Here is a 21427-nt window from a genome sequence, read left to right on the forward strand (position 1 = left end):
TCTGCTCTAAGAAACAGCCTCAGAGACTGACACGCTACAGTGCAGCAGGGGGAACAGAAGGTAAGAAGCTAACAAAGAAAAAAACATCAGAGGCTGTACGAAGTAATCAGTGGAGGTCCCATATAAAGGCCAGGCTGTGAGGTATTTAGTGTGACCCTGCAGCACAGGTGCAAGACTTGCATCAGTTCCAGGGAGGTGTGTGTAATGTAGGAAGTTACAGAGGTCTAGAACTATTATTGAAACTCCTCTCTAACCTTCACCTCACAGTCTGCCACAGCCAGCTTAGGGGGCATAGGCAATAGGGAAGGAAGAGGGAGAGTGAGAAATTTTCAAAGAGAAAGGGTGCAAATGAGGTATTCAGCTGCTTTCCTATTAGCTTGATACAGAACAAAATGAAAATGATGCACAAACAGCCCGCATCCCTACTCCTTTTACAGGAGGATGTTTCAAAACATGCAAAACAGAGGGCTGAATACTTAAAGGAGAGCAAGTGTGTGGCATGATGACTGGAGAATATTCTCAGTGAAACCATGTTTCAAACTTTTTTTTGTTTCTCCCAGCTAATCTACTTCACTTTCCCTATTGGGGGACACTGTGTCTTTAATTGTAACACAACCACTAACCGTCATACGCGATGGGAAGCCATGAGGGTTCATTATGATATCTGGACAGATTCCTGTATCGCAAAATGGCATGTCTTCCTGAGGAACAATCAGTCCACACACCCCTGCAGAAGAGAAAACATTTCAATTCAGAAACAGCAAACCACCAGCAGGGCTGACGCTCATCACCAGATTTTCTTTAGTGTTTTCCTCCTCCTCTCTTTCTCATGGATCACTTTTTACCCAGATTCATTACCATGACCAGTGCTCACAACCTGCAGCCTAGAAGACAGCCCTTGTGACAGGACTGGCAAAATTAGCATACCCTTACATAATGCTCCCAGTGATTTGTGAGTTAGCAAATTAGGGAAGAAAGCTTTAGATACAGTTTTCAGAGGCAACCAAAAACTTCTGACCAGTCAGACCGGAACATCTCAAGGGAGACCTAGTTTTTAAAGCTGATGCTATAATTTCCTGCAAAAAAATGAAGAAATCAGGCCTCTTACAGTATCTCTTTGGACATGCCAAATTATTATTGATTCAAAATTTGTTTATCATATGTATCTTTGCTAAATACTGTGAATGAAAACAAATCAAGTCAGGACTTTGACAGGGGCTGAGAGGAGGTAAGTAGGGCAAAATAAAAAAAAAGAACCAAACCCAAAGATTTTTTCAGGTAGCATTCATTTGCTGAGCAAAGACTGCTTTCAATGAATTACAAAGTATAATCCACTCCCCAGACTCCTTATATTTTGTCAGTCCGTGAACACAAACGGTACCTTTAAAAGTTTTGGAAGCTTTTTTCAGTCTCCATCAGTATTGGATGTAAATCAAACTAAACCACCAAACTCTAAAACTATTTAGGAAAGATTAAACAGAAACATGATAACTCATTTAAAATAGTCTATCATACATCCCAAAATTTTCCTTCCAACCCTTACAACTGTTTCTACAGTGAATTCTGCAGATCAAAATACTGCAGCTATAAATGACCACGAGATCTAACATTAAAATTCAGGTGCTAAAATGCAGCTACTTAAGCCCATACTCCTTTGAACCAAAGCTACTGTTTCAGTTGGACAATTTCTTCCAGAAGCTCTTAGAGCTGAAGAAGTCTGCAAGCTATTTGCGATCAGCCTGCTGCAACTGCCAGAGCATGCTTTGGGAACAGTCCTGGAGTGGAGGGGGCTCCTGGAAGACTGAGGGTGCTGGTTACATCCCTAAAAAGGCATCCCCCGACCAGCCAGTTCACAGGGGGATATTGGCGTCTGCTCAGGAGGGAGCTCCTCTTCCACTGTCCAAGCAAGACAGGGATAGGTGTATGGGACAGTAGCTAATAGAATGAGGATGGTAAGTATGGGGGAAGGGAGCAGGAAAAAAAAAAAAAAAAAAAAGATTGGAGTGTCTGGGGCAAGGGGCGGGGGGGGTTGTTGTACATAGTTTTTAAACCTATTGAAACTAATTTTCATTGTTTTATTATGATAAATCAATAACATCCTCCTACGCCTCCCCGCCAAGCAGCAATCATTTGCTGAAAATTAAAAAAACCCAACCCGCTATCTCTTGTGCGCACAGCTTTTTTTATCCTAAAATTGCATACATAAATACTTTATTACATATGTATTATGACACACACATTTTGCCTTATTCGAATTTACTTCTAAGAAAGTATTAGGTTGCATCTGGACTTCATGGCACCTGTAAGCCAAAAATTAAATCTTAGCTAACTTAAAATTACTTTAGGCTCTGAAAACCTTTTATATGCCAAGCTGGTTCCCATAGCAGACAGCCACTGTGTTGTTTGTTTTGTGTGAAAGTGAATGATAAAAGATCCATGAAATCGACACAGAAAGGCAGAACAGCAGAAAGAACTGAGGGCTCTCCATCATAGCGGCTTCTACCCTCCGCTGACTTGTATAACAATGGGACCTACACACCCAACTGCAGATCTAACACAGCTGTGCATTTCATTAGATGAAGAGCACTAGTGACACAAGTAAATAATTAACTTATTCTGGTCCGCTGACTGTGGTTATGAGACCAGTCATAGCTGACAGATTTTAATACAAGTTAACACAAAGACAGCATAATGAGCTTAGAAGTTAAAAACAAAATATTTAGACAGAATCCAGCAATGTGAAGCTCACTAGGCCATTTATAAAGTTTCTATTTTACAGAAGGGAAAAAGAAAAAAAAAAAAAAGAAAAAAGAAAGCTATAAAACCTCAATTCTAAGCTTCTGTATTTTAAGAAGTCACTGAGTTTATAACAGATCTATAGCATGCCCATGTGTATTTAGAGAATAGGACAGAGAAGCTTATTCCTCCCCTATGTTTTATGGAAGTTCACTCCTTCTCATAAAAAACTGTTTAAAAAGCTGAAAGAAATCTTTCCTATATACAATGCTACTTCTAAAAGCAAGTAACTGCAATTCATTTAAAAATGTAAATTATTTCATTTTGCAGTCACTTGCCTTCAGAAGCTCTTCAGAGACTAATCCTTGCAGGTCTGCACTGTAAGCTCCTGAATTTGCTACTCTTTTTCAGCCCTGATTGCTGAGCCAGGGTTTGCAGCAGGGCAGTCAAAGGCAAGCCTAGCAGTTCTGCATTCCCGAGCAGCTGTGAAAAAGTGATCAAGTGAATTAATCCATATAAGTGCAATTATCACTTTCAACTGGTTAATAAAACAGTAAAGGAGAAAAGAAGAGGCTGGATTTAAGACAGCCTCAAGTTCCAAACGTTGCCCTGTCCAAGTATAAACTGCATTTCACAGCTGAGCTGCTTAACTACTCCCCATCCAATATTCATAAATAGGACAGAGTCAAACTAGTAGGTAACTTTGCTCTGTGGCTCTTACTACAGGTTATTAAGATTTCCTAATTGTTGCTGATTTAGACATAACATGAAAATTGTTCGCCAACATTCACACAGGACATACAAAATAATTTGGTTTCATCCATTTCTCTTCCCCTCACAAATTTTATATGCTGCATCTGAAATTCAGCAGTACAATTTCAGACTAAATGCTACACTGCGATGGGGCTGAATCTGCTCTCACCTATACACTCTGAAGTTCTCATCTAGGACCAGAATCAAACATTAACCACCAGAAAAGGCTGTAATTATTTTTCCAGACCAAAAAAAAAAAAAAAATTTTTTTTAATATATGGACTAACAAGTGGTTTGTACGTTTGAGCAAAAAAGGATCCAGCAGCTTGCTACACCTAATTTCTTTTCAATTGAAAACCAAATTGAATTCTAGAAAAAAACTTTGTATATCAATTTCATATCAGCTTAGATGAAAATTAGTGAAAATGCTAGCAAATTCTTCTAAGATATCCCTCTCAAAAAAAAAAAAAAAAAGATTACTAAGCATGGCAGTTTACTGCAAGGATAACAGCTTAAATTTGAATAAACTTAAAACAGACATCTACAGTAGTTTAACATGCAAGTATAAAACAGCCATAGGCAGTGTTTTTCAATGCTATTGTATGCCAGCCAATAAATGACAGCCCTCTGACTATGCATGATAGCGCCCATCCTCACACACGCAATCTGCATCAATCCCAACAGCATCTCAACACCCATGTACCTCCACAAGGCCCTGACAGAGCATAAAGATCCCCTCACCCCCGTCCTTAAAGAGCTGCTTTTTCTAATCAGGAGAAGTTCAGGTTTCCAGATCTGATACCTTTTATGTGGTTGCTTTTACAGTTTGCTGACAAACATGAACATACACAGACTTGGTGAAACAGCAGCTCAGCAGAGAGGGGGAAGGGGGGTGGCAGGGAGGGGGCAGGGACAAAACACAACAGTATGGGAAAGTTTTTCACCGGCTACGATAAGATGCCTTCTATACACACACACGCCAAATGAAAAAAAATCATCAAATAAGTCAAAACAACCTAATATAGAAAACTAATTACTACCAGCAGGAGGGACATTAGAGAGCAAAGGAGACTAAGTGAATAGAAGCAGCAGTAATACCAGTTTCTATCAGCAAGATAAAAAGAAGCGCATTACTAAATGTGCTTGTTTACTTATTCTAATGATATGGTGGTAAAAGAGCTAAAACTAACTTGAAAGGCGTCTGTTTTAGATTTACCAGATTTGCCAGAATTTGGAAATACTCCTGAGACACAAGACTACGTCACATAATTAAGAGGAGTTGTAGCTGTAACGCAGCGCTGTATATTGTGGACAAGTGACAAAGAGATGTGCAAAAATTAGTAAGGTTAAACAAAAATGTACATCTGCTTCAAAACTCTCTAATTACATACTGTGTTGGCTAACTAAGCATAAAACAAGTCCAGAAGAAAAAAAGTGCTGCATCACATAAGCTTTGTTCAATATTGAATCATTCACTGATCTATCATATCACTTGCTACATCCCATTTGACATAAGAGGTAAAGAACAGAATTAAAATTAACAGATAAATAATGCATAAGTAAACTTGATTAGTTTTCTTATTAAAAACATCACTCTAAATGAGAGGAGGTGCTAGAAGACAATACAGTTTGTACACTGCTTTCCCATGAGCTGCTGAATGGTCTGATGTGATAAATTTGCATAGTCTGAAGCACACAAAGAGCTGATTAATTGAAACCCTTACAATGCTTCTGGAAGCAGCTATTGTAAAACAATAACCATAGGAACTTTACAAAATACACATGGCTGAATGAGTCAAGAGCTTAATAAAATGTGTGTTCAGGATACACTATTTGGAAACAGAATTAGAGATTTTTATTCTGTGCCATAAAATGCTAAATCACCCTAATTTCAGAGGTTCGGTTGAGGATTTACTGAAAAGGTCAGAAGGTTACCTGTTTGCTGCTTGAGATAAAAAATGCTGTAATTTTCTTCTTAAGACAGCAAGCTAAGCAGTGGTTTTGTTAAAAATAAATAGAAAAAAAATGGTATGAGAAGTTTTAATGGCATTCTGACATCTCATTCTCTTATATTCAACTTCTGAAGATAAAAATAAAGAAAGAAATTCCTACCTTTCCTGATGCCTAATAACTACTATCAGCCCACATTCCTGCAGTCGATAACAGCAAATTCTTTTTAATGCCACTTCAACCATTTAATTCCTATAAACCCACTGATGTTTTATTAGAGATAAAGTACTAAGTCTGACTTGTAACATGGGGGAAAATGACACAAGTAGCCATTTAAAATTAACGTCTTACTTTACATGTTCTGCTTATACGTACTGTACAAGTGCCCATTAAAAGGAGAAAGAGAAGTTGTTCTCAACTATGAAGTTAGGCAAGCAGAAGGCAGATGCTCAAAGTAGTAAAAATTTTTAAAAGTAAGCAAGGTCAGACTTTGGTAGATAGGCGGTATTGTCATGAAGTTTATGTAGTTGACAATGCTGTCAATGGATTTTGTTTTGACACTAAAGAACATAGTTCATTTAGGAAAACAAAGACAATCTTTCATGAATTTAAACTCGCTTCCTTGTCTTTGGAGTTGTTTAAGTGCAGATACTTCAGAAAGGTTTAATCCTTTATCTTAGATCTTCAGCTATTAAAAAGCTTCTGTTTGCCAGTTCAAACAATCTCTTGCTTAAATACAGTTTTTCCACTCCTCAGGAATACTGTTCAGTATTGCTGCTTAGTTCTGTGATCTACAGGACCTTTGTTGGAGGTGTTAATCCTTTTTCACATGAGAGACTGAGAAATGTTCTTTCAGAGAAGTGATATATTGCTTTTTTTCACATCAAAGGAGCCCAACTTTTTCCTCATTGTGACTTGTAGCAAAGCAAGAGGAAATCTGGAAATATAATAATTTAGTTTGTATGGAACTCAGATGAGGCTTCTTTAGCTTAACAATCCTTTAGCCTTCTGTGCTTTGAAAAGTGACTTTGCTTGAAGAATGCAAGATTAAAAAAGCAAAATAATTAACCAAAAAAGTTTCTTTCTCCTTCTGGAAAATATATGATGCAGTATAGTTAAAACAAAGTCCTATAGCTCAGCATAAATCCTCCCTGGAAGGTAGATGTTTATTTGTAAACAGAAGCTTAAGGGCTTTATAGACTAAAGGGACAGTCCCATTCCCAAAGATATTACTGCAATGACCAGTTTGAAGATGCATATTGAAATAGAGCAAAATATTTGCATTTCAGAACACAACATGAGGGCCTCATTTGTTTTTTTTCTTCTCCCCATATACTTCTTTGTTGACCCGTCTTGAAGGAAAGGCTAGCTTTTACAGGCAGTTTGGAAGAAGTGTACTTAAAACACGGACTTGCATGAAAAGAGGGTGTGGTGGACAGGCCAGAAGTGGTGACCCTTGCCAATACTGTGTTGACATGTGAGAGGACACAAAGATGGTAGCAAATACAGAGGCAGTGGCATAGATCTATATTATTACAGAGGCCTACAAAATTTACCTACATATTTACCGAAAGGCTCTTCTGTAACAAAAGGCTACAGCTGGTTTGTGACATTTAATCTGTCGTATCCCAGACACTTTCCAATTCTCTTACTCTGCCTCCTTCTGCTCCAGTGACAAAGTATAGCTTTGAAATACAAATCAATTTGAAATATAGGAAAAAGCCCATAAAAAAACTTGAGAAATGTGTTTGTGCAATCTCTTACTTTGCACATATTTAATTACTTTAAAACTACTACTACAATTCCGCAAAATCAAATCTCATCTTCATGCACTCCTTCTAGAAAATAAAAATATTTCACAGAAAAGATTGATAATACAGAGAGAAATACGCTTTCTCTCCTTCTCACTGAATTAAGGTACTTGTTAGTTTAAGCTCATCATAGGTTTAAATGGCCCTATGATGGGCTTAAAGCTAACATTCACAAATTAAACTTGAAGTGGCAATTGCCTGCATTCAGACGAAGATAAGAGAACAAATTCAGGGCTAATTAAAAATTCTCTCAATGGAAAACACTAAACTGTTAGTATTATGATTTCTGTTTCACGTTTGTCTATATTCCTCTGTTACGACTGATCCTCCCCCAATTTGATGTCAGAGAAGGATGACACTAGCTGTATTTTTAAACAAGCTAGCAAAGGAGACTTTCCCTTTCCTTTTCATGCCTTTTCTCCAGTGCTATCATTGCCTGTAATCTAACATTACTGTCAGTATCTGGTTCTTTGCTGTATACTGAAGTTGCAAAACACTGAACTCCACTGTTCTTGTCAGTATTTTTTTTCTTGGTATCCAATATATATGTCCTCTCCACTAAGCACATTTCTCCTTTCTCCCGTTTATTGTAACATCTTTTCCCATAATGTACTACAAGCCAGTGAACTGAGAGGTTTACTACCAGGAAGGCTATGTATCCTAGTAGAATGTAATAATTTAGAATATGATAACTCCCCTGATCACAAGAGATGACTATAGACTGATGTACTGGACAGCTAACAAGCACATGCCTGCAAACTCAGTAACACAACTATTGCAACATTCCCACTCCTATCTCCAAAACCAAGCTGAAAGGGACATTTGCTATTCTGAATAATTGATGGTTTCAGCTTATTATTATTATAGCTCCAAAGCACAGATACATGGGGGATCAGTCATTCTAACCTGATGCAATGCCAGGCATAATTACGGATACCCTCAAAGTTCCCTACAGCATTTAGGATGTTGTTTTTCATTACCATGGGATTTCCACAGGTATTTTACTTTGGAAAAAAAAATGTTACTAGCTTTCTATGGCTTTTGGGATATTAAAGAAAATACCACCAGATTCCAAAACAGTGCATATTAGCTGTTTCTGCATTTGACCATGAACATCAGGGTGTGATGACTAGCAAAAGTACTCATGAGATGTCCATCCTTCAAGACCTCTTAAACGAGCTTGCTCTAGACTCTGAGATGCCTTATGCGCATTTAGCGGTCTTGAAGGCCCTCTGCTCCCTAAAGCCATACTGCAGCCTGCCTGACACAATCCTGTTTCCTTCTATCATTCTTCCACTTCCACCTTTTCTCCTCTGATGGTTCGAGATTTGTGGAGCACCCTTTTCTTGATTTTTGGAGAGGTATGAAAAATCAGTTCCATTTAAATCCTGTTCAACTAACTATTTCAACAGGTGCACATCAATAGCCCAAACTAGGAGAAAAATCTTACCTGCTTAAATTTTTCATGCAAATGCCTGAGCATCTTCTTTAATATAATTCATAGGCTTTTTTTTTTTTTTTAATTCTGGTAAGAAAATTTGTCCTGCACAGTACTGATTGTATTGTTACATAGTAATTTGCAGCTAAAATGCCGCATGCCACTTATAAGGAGAAAGGACTACTTAGTCTAAACTCAAAATACATTAAGAAATGCACTTTGCTCTAAAAGTGGTCATAGGCTTAAAAGTACTGCACATCTTCATTGTGTATGAGATTAAAAAATTGTTTGAAAGAGACTCTACACAAAATCTTCCTGAAGGAGAATCTTCCTGGAGCAAAGGAAGGAATAGGGCAGTTGAACCGTTTCAACTGCTCAACTCTTTCTCTTTGCCTCTGAAGCTAAGGATCTTTCCCCTCACTTACCAAAACTATCCTATGGCTTTAGTGCAAGAACTAGACTGGATTTTAAAAGAAAAGTCAGGAATGTACTGCTGCTTCTTTTTTTTTTTGAAGCCTTCAACAGGTACTGGTTTCCACATTACCTGGGGACTCGGTGAGAATTGCTTTCTATTTTTAGATCAAAAGCCATCTTGAAAATACAATCAGGAAAAATATTTCAATGCTTATCAGAAGAGTTTCTATTTCTTAATGACAGCAGAAACAATGGAAGGATTTCTTTAGAATACAGAGTTTCAAGAACCAGTTTTATGGGTCTATGGAAAGACACTGTGGAAATAAGGGTGATCTTGGAGAGAGCTGGATGTACTGAGAAAGCCTGCATTGACTGTACTCCATAGAAAACACACAGAACTTGAGGCAACATCTGGTAACAGCTGACATTATGATCAAGTACTGCCTCTTGCACCCATTTCACCTCTACTGATTGATAGGTTTGCTCTAGGTAGATGTCCTGATCACCAAACCTGGAGGCTACAGAAATGAGGATTACTGTGGTTAGCTCTGCATCTCACAACAGGGATGCAGTCTTTTACTTCAGTTACACACGGCCACCTCATTGCCACTGATGCTTATGTACTTTCATAGCCCCAGAAGGTCATAAAGGACCTCAAGTTTGACTTCAGGCTACACATGTCAGTAAAGAAGTAAACAGTGGTATGGAGCATTATAAAAATGACTTCTTACTTGTGCCTGGGGTCCATCTGTAAGCAACTGCTCTTCATACCTCTTCCAATCACACAGGCACTGAATACACTGGAGATGATTCTGTTTAAACTTCATTTAAGAGAGCTCTAGAGCTGGATACTGATGTGTACTGGTGACATTTGTTGCAGTTTCATCTCTTTTCACTGGCTCAGATCTACATGTGGATGTTGTGTAAGTACCAGCTCTCTGCTGACTGACTCCAGGGCATATCTGCCCACAGAGTTCTCTGGTTCTTCTCCAAGGTCAAACCCAACATTATGCTGCGAGTAGAGTGGGACCATGTCACAAAATGTTGAAATGGATGCTTTCAGAGAGCTCTTCCTAACAAAAAGCACTCTCTCTTCCATGTGTCTTCTGACAAAGAGAACACTGCTCACAAAAGGCCAGTTTGTTTGCAAGACATCCCGTAGCTAGTATCATAATTTGATGTATTACTGCAAAGTTCACTGACTACAACTAGTTTTAAGTATTAGTGTTTCAAATCTAAACAGCGTCCTCTGTTATTTCCTCAGTTCCCTCCCTCTGCCCTCCACACAGACCTAGTGGATACTTGTGTTACAGATGTAAGAGGCTGGCGTGCTTTACACTCGATGCTCTGGTTCCAGTTCCTCAGAAATCAAAGCAATGGAGTAAGAATTTTTTTGTTCCAGTAGTTATTAAGATGTATCACATTTGCCCAGTAACAGGAAAGGAGTGTATGTGCTGCAATGGAAAGGATTTGATTACAGCAACTTCTTTGCCTCCCCACCACATCTGACAAGAGACTGAGCAATGTTCTCAAACCAAAATAAGATGTAAAAATATAACAAGATTACAACATTCAGGTAGTAGGTTTAGCACAGCACATACAGTAAGGCAGGAGGTCATGCTGAAAGTACTAAAAATCTAGATTTTCCAAGTGTACAGACAGATGAAAACGTGTCAAAACTTGTCCCACATTGAGACCAATGGAATCAAAAACATGATTTTAAGTCAGTTACAGTCAGACTGTTTTCATTAACTTCTTTCTTAACACCCCTCCCACACCTCCCAGCCCTTTGAGATTCAGAGAGGATGGTCTGAGTCACGTTTTTTTGCCATTAAGGTCAAAGGGAGTCCACTGCTTTTTTCAACAGATATGGAAACAGGCTCCCGATTTTCATCTTACTATTAACATTAACACTAGAGAGCTACTTGCCATCACACAGCTTCCTAGTAGGTACCCATTTTCAATTCTCGATTCGAAGATCTAGAGGTGCCCCAGATCATGTCCCAGGTGTATTCTCAAAAACGTTTTTCCCTTCTTTCCGGACTCTGCTGGTGCACTCCTAGTTGCATTCCTATTTGCTTCCCTTTTACACCATGGCTTTGAGCTGTCTATCTGCAGTCTTGTCTTTAGAGCAATATGTCTGCAGAGATGACTTGCAGACATCCCATTCCATCCCTGGTCTTTTCTGTCCGTTCAGAATAGGCCCTTTCACTCTTTCCTCCAATCTCTCTCTTGATAACCCACTGACAAACCTGTCACCTAAAACCAAATTCACACTTGGAAAAAAACCCCAACCAAATCTCAAAACCCTGTTCTTGTTTAAAATGGGCAACTACAGTATTTTCCAGATTCATAAGTCAACAGAGAGTTGTGTTTGCCAGTTCCTCTCCTCAGTTCCAGAAACATCATTGCTAAATTAGGTGAACTTAACCAAAAAAAGAGATATGGTCTTCTAGCACTGCATTCATAAAAGATCTGAACCAATCAATGGAAACATGCATGATGATACTACGTATGTATAGTAGGCATACCCAGCCTGTGTTTATTTTTATCAAATGTGTAGCTTACCTTTCTGCCCATGACGACTGCTAAATTTATCACCAATTTCTGGACGTCTAGTTTGCCTCAGCAACATTTTTATCAAGAAAGCATCCTCTGCATTTGATGAAATCATTACTTTTTCAATATAAGAATCAGTCGCACCTTTGTAGCTAGTACAAGAAGACAAAACATGAGTTTTACATCTATGAACCAAACACAAATTACAAACAAGTATCTGTGTATTGGTAAGCTTCTGGCCAAACTATAGGCTTCACGGAACTTATATATGGGAGGCCAATGGAGCAAAGATTATATATATAAAAAAGTTCCAAAGTACGGTATGTTTCTGGAAAAGAAAAGGCTTAAGAGATACAATAGAAACAAAGGGAGAATTAAGGTGAACTTTTAAAGAACAAGGTGTGGTTTTTTGTCACATGGGCTCTTCTTCATGGAAAAAAGCTTCCTAGTATATTGCAAATTTCTGGATCTTCAGTTAAACAAACAAAAGCCAAATAGAGAGTTATAGTTGAAGAAGGGAGTTTAAGGCATATACCATGAGTACTTAAGAACAAAATTAAGGCATAATATCCTGACTGAAACTATGCATCAGGTGCAGGTGTGGAAATGAACCAAGGGCAGAACATAGTATGAGGTACAGACAGAGGTGAACTCTAGAGTCCAAGATGCAGGGATTATGGAAGGAGAGGAAAAAGGTAGGCATGACAGAGCAGGAAGGAAATTATTCTGGTATCAGCTTTTTCATATGTATTGCAGAATAAGGGTAGAAGAGATTTTAATACCTTATGTAGGAGATTATTTTGTCTCGTTCAGGTAGCTGAGATGGTCAAACTATGACACCTAAACTGGGAGCCCTGGATCCATGTCTTTATCTGGCAGAATTACTTCTTTGCTCTTGATAATTACACTGTTGCCTCACTTCTCTATTAATATCTTGTAGGAGTAAACCTAGAGCTTTCTATTGGTTATGCAACACACAGAAGTGCAGCAAAGCTAATTCTGCCTTTCTGATCTGGGTACCAATTGCTTGCCTTGCTCTCTAATTTACCAAACTGTCAAGGCTATTCCTGACAAAACAGTGAAAAAACCTTTATTCTTTCTTTCCCTCTTTCTTTATTTTCACATTTAATGCAAAATTTTCACCTCACACCTCAGAAGCCCTCTCCTGTTCTTTCAGGACAAGGACAAGAGTTCAGAAAAACTCTTATTGACTGTCCTTTCCCATTCACTGGTGCCTTGGTAAAGGACGTCTAACTAGAGAGGCCAGAATGAGCTGACTGTCAGCCTCTGAGACAGGAAGGTCTCCATCTCCTGGCCTTCTGCCTGGCAAAGTGAAGGCTGAGCACCAGTCAGCATTGGCCATTTTCTGTGGGAGCTGGTATGGAGGAGATGTGCCCCCTCACTAAGTACACACATGTTCTCTGCCCTCTCACTCATCCTGTTTTTCTCCTGTTTCTCCACCCCTTCATCCATGAGACACTCCTCTCCCCTCTACCACTGTCTTAGCTCTCTCCTCAGTTTCTCCTGGGAATCTACTCAGTGATTCCTCTCTATACGTACATCTTCAGGAGGGTTCCTCCCTCTCTTTGCAATTCCAGCCTTTCAGAATCTAGGTGTCAGAATCTAACTTAGTGATTAACTGGCTAGGCACTTCTGAAAATAACCTAGGCTCTGAAAAATCCTGTGAAAAATCAAGACCTAGGGAACTAGGTCTATTTTGCAGAGGGAAGTTTATTCCTTTGACTTTTCTAGAATTGATTATTTTCTCAGATACCTTTCCTCCATGTACCTTCCCCAACTATAAAGTTACGATGTAACATACGTTACTGGCACATCTTTGTACTGTGGCTGCTGAGGCACACTACTTCCTTCCAGAGGTGTCTGGGTCACAGTTGGCATAGATTTGTTCACAAGGACTTGCTTATTTTCTACTTTTTCACCTACAAAGAACAAGAAAAAAAAGCACCATGAAAACTTATCTGGCTACCTATGTTAGAAATACATTTTAAGCTTTAAAAAAAAGGTAAGCTGGAAGACAAACCGGAAGGAACATGTCCAGGAAGTATGCCATGTTATTTTATTAAATATTGCATGGTAAGGGAATCATTAAACTAGCTTTTTTTGGTAAACCAAAACAGAACAGCTTGCATGCTGGGTGCACTATGGGAATAGCTGTTCAACATACCCTGGGTCTAAAGAATACACAAAAGTATCTGAAGTAATCTGCTGTAAGCATGGAGAAAATTAAAAAGCAACACTGTAACTGACAGATTTTAGAAATGCACACCTAAATTCAGGACATCGCATTATTTCCACAATGAGTTGTGCAAGACTACTTTCAGCCTCTCTTTGCAATTACTTTTTCCTATCGCTTCTGGTCTCACACATCAGCTATTTCCCCCCCCCCCCCCCCCCCCCCCATTTCCTTATCCTGCTCTTCACACAGAAAACCAGATCAGTAGCATGCCCAATGATACTAGTGCACATCAAGTACCTGCCTCCCACCTCCTCCACAAAATTACACTGAACTTCACCCTATGTCTCTTCTGTCCACATGAACTATTTCAGAGAGTATTTACCTACATGCTGAGAACAGCCCTCATCTGTCAGATAGGATAGTGCTTTCTATCTATCCTAATACTTCAGAAGATTCTTGCCCCTTTTTTTTAATTAACTTTGAAAGCTCCATTGTGACGTGTTAAAGAGCAAAAGTGACCCAACTGTGTTGCTCTAATGGAATTAAGTTTAGTGCCTTCTACAGCACCTTTCTTATTAGATCTCAGCAGATCTATTAAGCTGTTTCCTAATTGAAGGATGACAGTATAGAAGAATTCTTTCTCAAACTTATTTCCATTGGAAAGTTACACACCTGTCCTCATAACTAAATGTAGTTGTGTTTATCTTCTTATGGCCCTCCAAACATATTTCTAAAGTGTTAAAAACACAAGGTTTTACTTCCTCAAAAAACTGCATTAACTGATAGCATGCTAGGAGGTTTTGACACAAAATCAAAATAGTAAGGAATCTATCCTTAAAAAACAACGACAGAACATGAGAGACACAAACAGTAAAAAACTACAGTATTAAAAGTTTGCCAGTTTGGGGATATAAGAATACAAGTTCTAATACTTCAATAGATACACACTGTTAAAGACTCACTCTTCTACTTAAATATAAAGCTCCCTTTTCTCATGCACAAAAAAATCCTCAATGACTGGTACCACACTGCTTTCAGAAACTAACATTTTTTAATTTTCCATACAATACTATCACCTTCAAGGAAAAAAATATAATTACACTAAGTATAAAACACGGTGCACAAGAAATATTAACAGAACATTAATTTCTACCTCAGATTATGAACATGCCATGACTGAACATGTAGTTTGACATACCTGGAGAGCAGATACCATCAGCATCTAAAATTTCATGGCGCCAGATTGGTTTACGGGTAGCTGCATCCAACATCGGACCCATAACTTTATCAAATGTCTGGTTTGTGTAACGCTTCAGTGTACACTTGGCGTTCTTGTATACAAGACACCTTCCAAAACCTAAAATGTAACACAAATTCATCTGCCTAGGAGTTCAAAGATTCTTTATAACACATTATCAGAATAAAACAAGAATGTTGATCCACCTCCTGAGCTACATTTTATTAGTTACATTATTCATTATCTTGAATATGCATAACATTGTACATGGATACCTAGTAACTCACAATTTAAAAAATCAGATCATGCATGCTACTTTTTTTAGACATTGGACTATGGTCCAATTCTGAAGTTGTGCTAATCTCCTTCTACACCTCTGCACACATGCACACGCATCATTTCTCTTACCTTTGGCGGTCCACAGGGAGATACAACATAGGAGAAGAGACTGTAACAGGATGAGCACAGCACCCCTTCCTTTCGGAAGTTCTAAGAAACCTGAACTTTTACTCATGTTTGTGGTTGACACAAGCTAGCCTACCAGGAAAGTACTGACTGTTTCATATAATCACCCCATTACTCACTTTTTTCCCAGCTGAAAGAATTCTGAATTGCATATATTATTATAAAACAGGTTTGGTTTGGGTTTTAGATGAGAAAAGTAGCATCTCCGGAATTTCTCTCCAAGCACAGCAACTAGCCACAATACTAAACTCTTTTGTCACATTTAGAATTAGAGACAGCCAAGAGCAAGGCTTTCTAATAATCCTACGTTATTTTAGTTCATTTGAAAGATGGTTGCAGCCACATACAGTACATCTATATCTTTAGATTATGTCAAGTAAGTCCTGACAGGCACCACAGCTCTCCCGGTAAATGTTACCAGTCTACCAGAAAAGAAAACATTCAGTTTTAAATCATGCCTGTTGTTGTTTTAGAAAAGGAGGCATAAATTAAATGCGGCAGACATTAATGCCAAAGATACATGTCTAGGAATACTATTATTGCTGCCTAGCAACTAGGAGGAAGGGGGGGGGGGCGGGAATAAAGTGATGGAAGAATCTGATTTTGGCCACCCGAAACTAAAACCAATTTGATCACACTGCACTATGTCTTCTCTCAAGGGAACTTATTTAGAAAAGAGAAAGAAGAGAGACTAAGTTTTCAGGCAACTCTCCTCCAACCCCCAGCAGCATTAACATAAAGCGCTGAAGAATTATGGAGAGAGCGAGACAGGCTAGATTGGCACAAACATAGGTTTCACTTGGTTACCTTCTATTTGGTACTTACGTACTTTTCCTTAAAATACACTGCACAGAATTTTTTATTTTTTTTTTTAAGGAGGTAGGTCATTAGTTTATCTCTGAATAAACACTAAATTATTTTGCTTTAGACAATACTATTATTTTCTCTCAGAAAGTACGCAATACTGCTATTGCTCCCTCAGAGCATCAAAAGTTCACAATGACACAAATTGCCACATGTTCCATTCCTTTCCCAAATACATTCAGAAGTCTAATTTCATCTATTGCTTTTGTTACTGGTGAAAATAATGAGACCCTTCTATCAGTAATAAACAAAGGTTCAGGTAACCATCTCAAAAGCAAGCCCAATGGAACAGATTATCTAATACGTTACGCTTTTTGTAAATTAAATGTTTTCAAAAAGGGACCATTTACACTTTTTTATTTGAGGTCAAAAGTTAGCCATTTTTTCTCATAATATCCATACGCAGAATTTTATTTACATGTTGGCAACTCCACCACACTATTGGAAGCATGGAATTACCATCACTATTCATGCAGAAAACAAACAAAAGCATTCAAAGCAGTTTTGGAATTCGATTTCTTAATTAGAGATGTACTGTTCATAACTGCAATAAGAGTTATTATAGGACAACACAACGACACAGTAAGTTATTAAAACATTTATTAGAACACACACTAGAGAAGTGGGAAAGAATTGATGGTTCTTACCTCTATCCAAAGAGGCCTTGTTTAAGACAAGAGCATCTTCAATATCGTAACCACTGTAGCTCATCACAGCAACTGTGGCATTCTGTCCAGCAGGCAGTTTCTCAAAATCTATCAGTTCAATTGTTTTTGTTTTTACCATTGGCTTTTGTGGATAGGCTAGAAGATACATAAGAGTATCTATCCTGTTTCTTTGATTGTATCCAATAGTACCTGTATGTAAAAGAAAAACAAAAGTGTGTGAACATTAGTGAGTTTCCGAGAATGTTTTGGCTAAAAAATTACCAAAATGCAAATTAACTAAAACCACAAACTGAGGAATTCCATCTAATAATAGAAACTCTTCAAGAAAAGAAGGGGAAAAAAAAAAATCTTATAAGAGACCGAACCAAAACAATTTCACATTATTATACTTAAATAAAGATGTAAGTGGCTTCTTAATTTAAGCTTCCAGAAAGAATTATTTATTTTTTCTTAAACACAGAAAACCTAAGCATCAAGACAAAAAGAACAACAACAAAAGAAATCAAAGTCAGGTCCTATATGACTGAATGCAAAAAAGATTTCTTTTTAATCATGACACTGAATAAAACTGCAAGTATGAAGTTTGCTTTTATTGTTCTAATAGCCATAGGGGTTTTTTTTGGAAAGCTGAACTTGTGTTCCATAGACCTAATCCAAAATTTCATGAGGATCAATAGAAAGACTCCCATTGAGTTCAAGAGGAACTGTGGATCAAGCTCTGTGTCTTCCACATCATATTTCCTTCCTTTTCTGGGCAATAATTAGTTCAACAGCAGCCTGTGTTAGAATGTCACAAAGCATGAACAAAGCATAGAGTTAGCAGCAGCCAAGACTGATTTACTTTCTGAAATTAGAGGCGTCATTGCTAGAAAGACTACAGTAGAAGTTCACTCACAATATATTTGTCTTTTTACATGAAATTAATTTTAAATTTACGGTTCAGAATTCAATCCTTTGTATAGACCTCCCAGCTTGAGACTGAAATTTTTGGCCCTGTCCCATCAGACTGCCAAAGTGTCTTCTGAAATCTGAGGAAAAAATAATTAACACCCAGCAGGGAAACATAAACCGTTGTGTAGCAGAACAAAAGTTAAGGCAATCGTATGTTATTAGAGTTTGCTGCACCAGGACTATGCTATGTCTCTAAGCAATTAAGAAATTATAGTCTGAAAAGTTAAAGTTTTAAAGTTTTAAGTGCTAAATATTCTGCAGTACTTGTGCTTAGGAGGTAAGTCTTTCAAAAACTTTCCATTTTCTCCTGCAATTTCAGAGGCTGGCTGCTTTCAAGGAAAGGTCAAAATAGCCAGTGTATAATGAAGACTTCACACAGCTAGAATATAGTGCAGCTGAACACAAATCTGCCCTTAGAGGAGGCCGGCTTCACGTTTTAGATGCATCTACTTGCAATTTCCAAATGCCTGCATTTAAATAAAATGTCTAGAAAATCAAATATCTAAAACCAGGCAGCATCATGGGCATTTCCAAAGACCTATCCTGTCCTTGGCACTAAGCTCTCTCTCCTAAACCACCACAGGTCTACCCTTCCCAAGGATGAGAACAGGGAGATAGTTCAACAGATACTATCTGAAAATAAACAGTTATAGCTGGCTCTTACACGCCTGGACTTTCCTTGGTTCTAGAAAGTGGATTTGAAGCAAAGGGCACAGCATTTTCAAACGTTGAGGAAGATTTGGTAGAGTTAACAGGCTTTACTTGTCTCTTGCTTTTGAACAGTTGCTTTTCTGTCTGTTTCTTGGAGAAGGAAATTAATCATCCCTGAGCACTATCTTCTGTCTCCAGTAAGTAGCAAGCTGGTAGGGTGTGGATTCATCAACACTGAAGACCTTCCTCATCACCCCCCGTAAGGCCAAGCATCTGAAGGCCCTATTACTTCTGATATTTTCTTAGCCTAAGTATTAGGCTTCCAAATAAAAAACCTAAGAGTTTTAGACCATATTTTCCCCTCTGCACCTAGAATGAATAATCTGTGTGCTTTCAGGATAGGTTGTCTGCTGTAGAGCTCATCTTTAAAGTTTCACGGATAAGTAAATTTTCCTGTCGTTGAGAGAAATCTTCTCCTGAGTAAGCCACACCAACTTTCACTTTTGAAATGCTTGCAATTTTCTTCTCCTCAGAGATGCTTATATGCTATACCTGCTATGGTTCACTGGTTGGGGATGCTAAAATGGGATGAAGTCTGGAGCACCTGATCATAGCTAAACTTGTCCTTTATAGCCCAGTAACAATCTGTTTAGGTCCCCTATGTATCAAGGATTACAGACGACACTTTTACATATTTCAGGTAATGCAAATTATTTCTCTCTCAGATGCTTCACATATTTCAAAGTTGGCATTTTTATCAGAGGTTCAGATGAGCCTAACGGAACTGTTACTGTTTGTATCAGACCAGGAGCCATCAGCAACTGACATTACTGAGATTTTGAGCCTCAATAATAAACTGTATTCAGGCAATTCTTCAGGAATGCTGAAGAATATGATACAGCTTGAATGCTGTATCATATCAAGTGGAAAACATATACAGATATATCAACAATGGATATCCTAGCAGGCAAGAAACTGGTTAGAAAACGATTCAAGAGCACAAGTGAAATAAATTAGCCAAAAAGCATACCATATATCAGCAATATTTGTCCTAATTGCTACAATTTGATGGTTATACAAATAATGCCTTCTTTAGACTGGTCTAACAAACCACAGCCTTAAACCACAATCTGCTTATTAAAATTAAGAAGCAGCTCTCTTCTTCTGAGGACTGGTGTGTTGGGACGAGACCTCTGTGTGGGCGTTGAAATGAAGGAAGTCACTAGCTTTATTTCTGTTTTCTTTCTGAAAGAACAGAGCCCTTGTTTGCTTCAGCCAAACAGCCAAGCAAAAGTAAAGTATAATTAAAGTTCACCATAACAAACCCTGCTCACAATGACCCACATTTATAATTATCCCAACAGCAAGAACCAATTTTTTTCATTGGTAATTAGCCCCGTTTAAAGCAAAACACACAAGGTTGACCTGGATACCACAAAAATCATTTTCTTGCTTTTCTCAGTGCACGTGTGCATTCTTTCCTTTTTTCCATTTCCTGACAAGTTATTTTTTCTTTTAAAGTATCATTTGATCATTCTTCAGTGTGAAGTAATCACTATAAAAATGCTATCTATTGATATTTAGCATAAATGGAATGTTGTTATTCTGATGCAGAAAGTTTTGAGAACTCACCAGAACAGCCAGCTAAAAGTAGTGTTTATCCAATTCTCTGGTATATTACTTACAGCAACATTAAACTGTACAATCAAAATTAATCTACTTAAGATATGAGCCAAAAGGGCTATTATTGCACATGCCAAGAAAATAACTGCTGTACTTCTGTATTTCTCCTGATTTCACCATGGATTTTCTACTATTCTGTCCTTTCATATGAGCACAAACCAACAGAGAAGGGAGCACAGTTTTTAAACACTGCACTGAACCTTGTGGAGGGGGCTCCAACTCAGCTCAGAGAGATTGCCACAGTACATGTATTAAGTGATCTGGATGTTCAGCATTTGAAATATTCTTTTCACTGTAGAAAGATTAATAAGTCAGTTAAAAGATACGGGTAAACTGGGGGAAGCAGTCTGGCTCATTTCTGCCTCAGCACTTCTGTGCCTGCTACCAGGGAGAGAAGAGCTGGCTAAGAGAGACCGTGTCACAGAGCACAAACGCTGCTCCGCCAAGAGCAGTGGCAGAACTGAGCCCGGGCCACAAAGCACCCAGGTCCAGCTGTGATGACCAGCAATAGCCGCTTTTGCTTTGACGTTTGTTTTGATTCTCTGCCAATAGGCTAGCCATACAAAATTTGGGAGCACTTTTAGCTCTCAGCCCACCAACAAGCCTTTCACAACTGTCGAAAACCAACAACCCCCAGCATTTAGTTCCTTGAAGCACATTTGTCTTCTCAACTCAATTTTAACACATTCAACTGGTTATAGCACAAGGTAAAGCAGTATATAAAGGGCTTTGCTATTTCACAGAAACAAAGCAGAATGTCCGTGATACAGTAAGAGGGGTTTTTTTGTAATATCAAAGAAGTTGCTTCAACATAAACCTCTGCAACAAAACTCTCACCCACCTACCACCCTCCCCTCAAATCCTTTCTGCTCTTTCACAGGTTAAAGTAATAATTAACACCCAAACCCTCCTTTCCTTACTTCAGGACTTGTGTTATGACATTTGGGTTGAAACTGCATTGCACAGTTGGGCTGTGAGAGCGTACAGCTTGCTTTGTGTACCCACACTGCCACTTTCACAGATGCGCATGTACACGTGCAATATGGTGGA

General features: G+C 38.3%; 1 protein-coding gene across 3 annotated transcripts in view; it reads right to left on the bottom strand.

Annotated features, from left to right (window-relative positions):
• Positions 1 to 21427, bottom strand: part of POLR3B (RNA polymerase III subunit B) — an 81091-nt gene that overhangs the window by 14207 nt on the left and 45457 nt on the right. The window contains exons 20-25 of one of the 3 annotated variants that reach the window (XM_041129616.1): positions 17072 to 17281; positions 15057 to 15215; positions 13484 to 13601; positions 11671 to 11813; positions 7223 to 7277; positions 624 to 727 (exon numbers count right to left, since the gene is read on the bottom strand). In XM_041129616.1, coding sequence (XP_040985550.1) covers positions 7252 to 7277; positions 11671 to 11813; positions 13484 to 13601; positions 15057 to 15215; positions 17072 to 17281 — 656 coding nt within the window. In that variant the 3' untranslated portion in view covers positions 624 to 727; positions 7223 to 7251. Of the gene's footprint in view, positions 1 to 623; positions 728 to 7222; positions 7278 to 10455; positions 10557 to 11670; positions 11814 to 13483; positions 13602 to 15056; positions 15216 to 17071; positions 17282 to 21427 lie in introns of those variants that run through there. The other 2 variants (XM_030041012.2, XM_041129615.1) reach the window with 2 other exon arrangements.

This window comes from Aquila chrysaetos, chromosome 17, assembly GCF_900496995.4.
Source record: "Aquila chrysaetos chrysaetos chromosome 17, bAquChr1.4, whole genome shotgun sequence".
NCBI classification, from domain to species: domain Eukaryota; kingdom Metazoa; phylum Chordata; class Aves; order Accipitriformes; family Accipitridae; genus Aquila; species Aquila chrysaetos.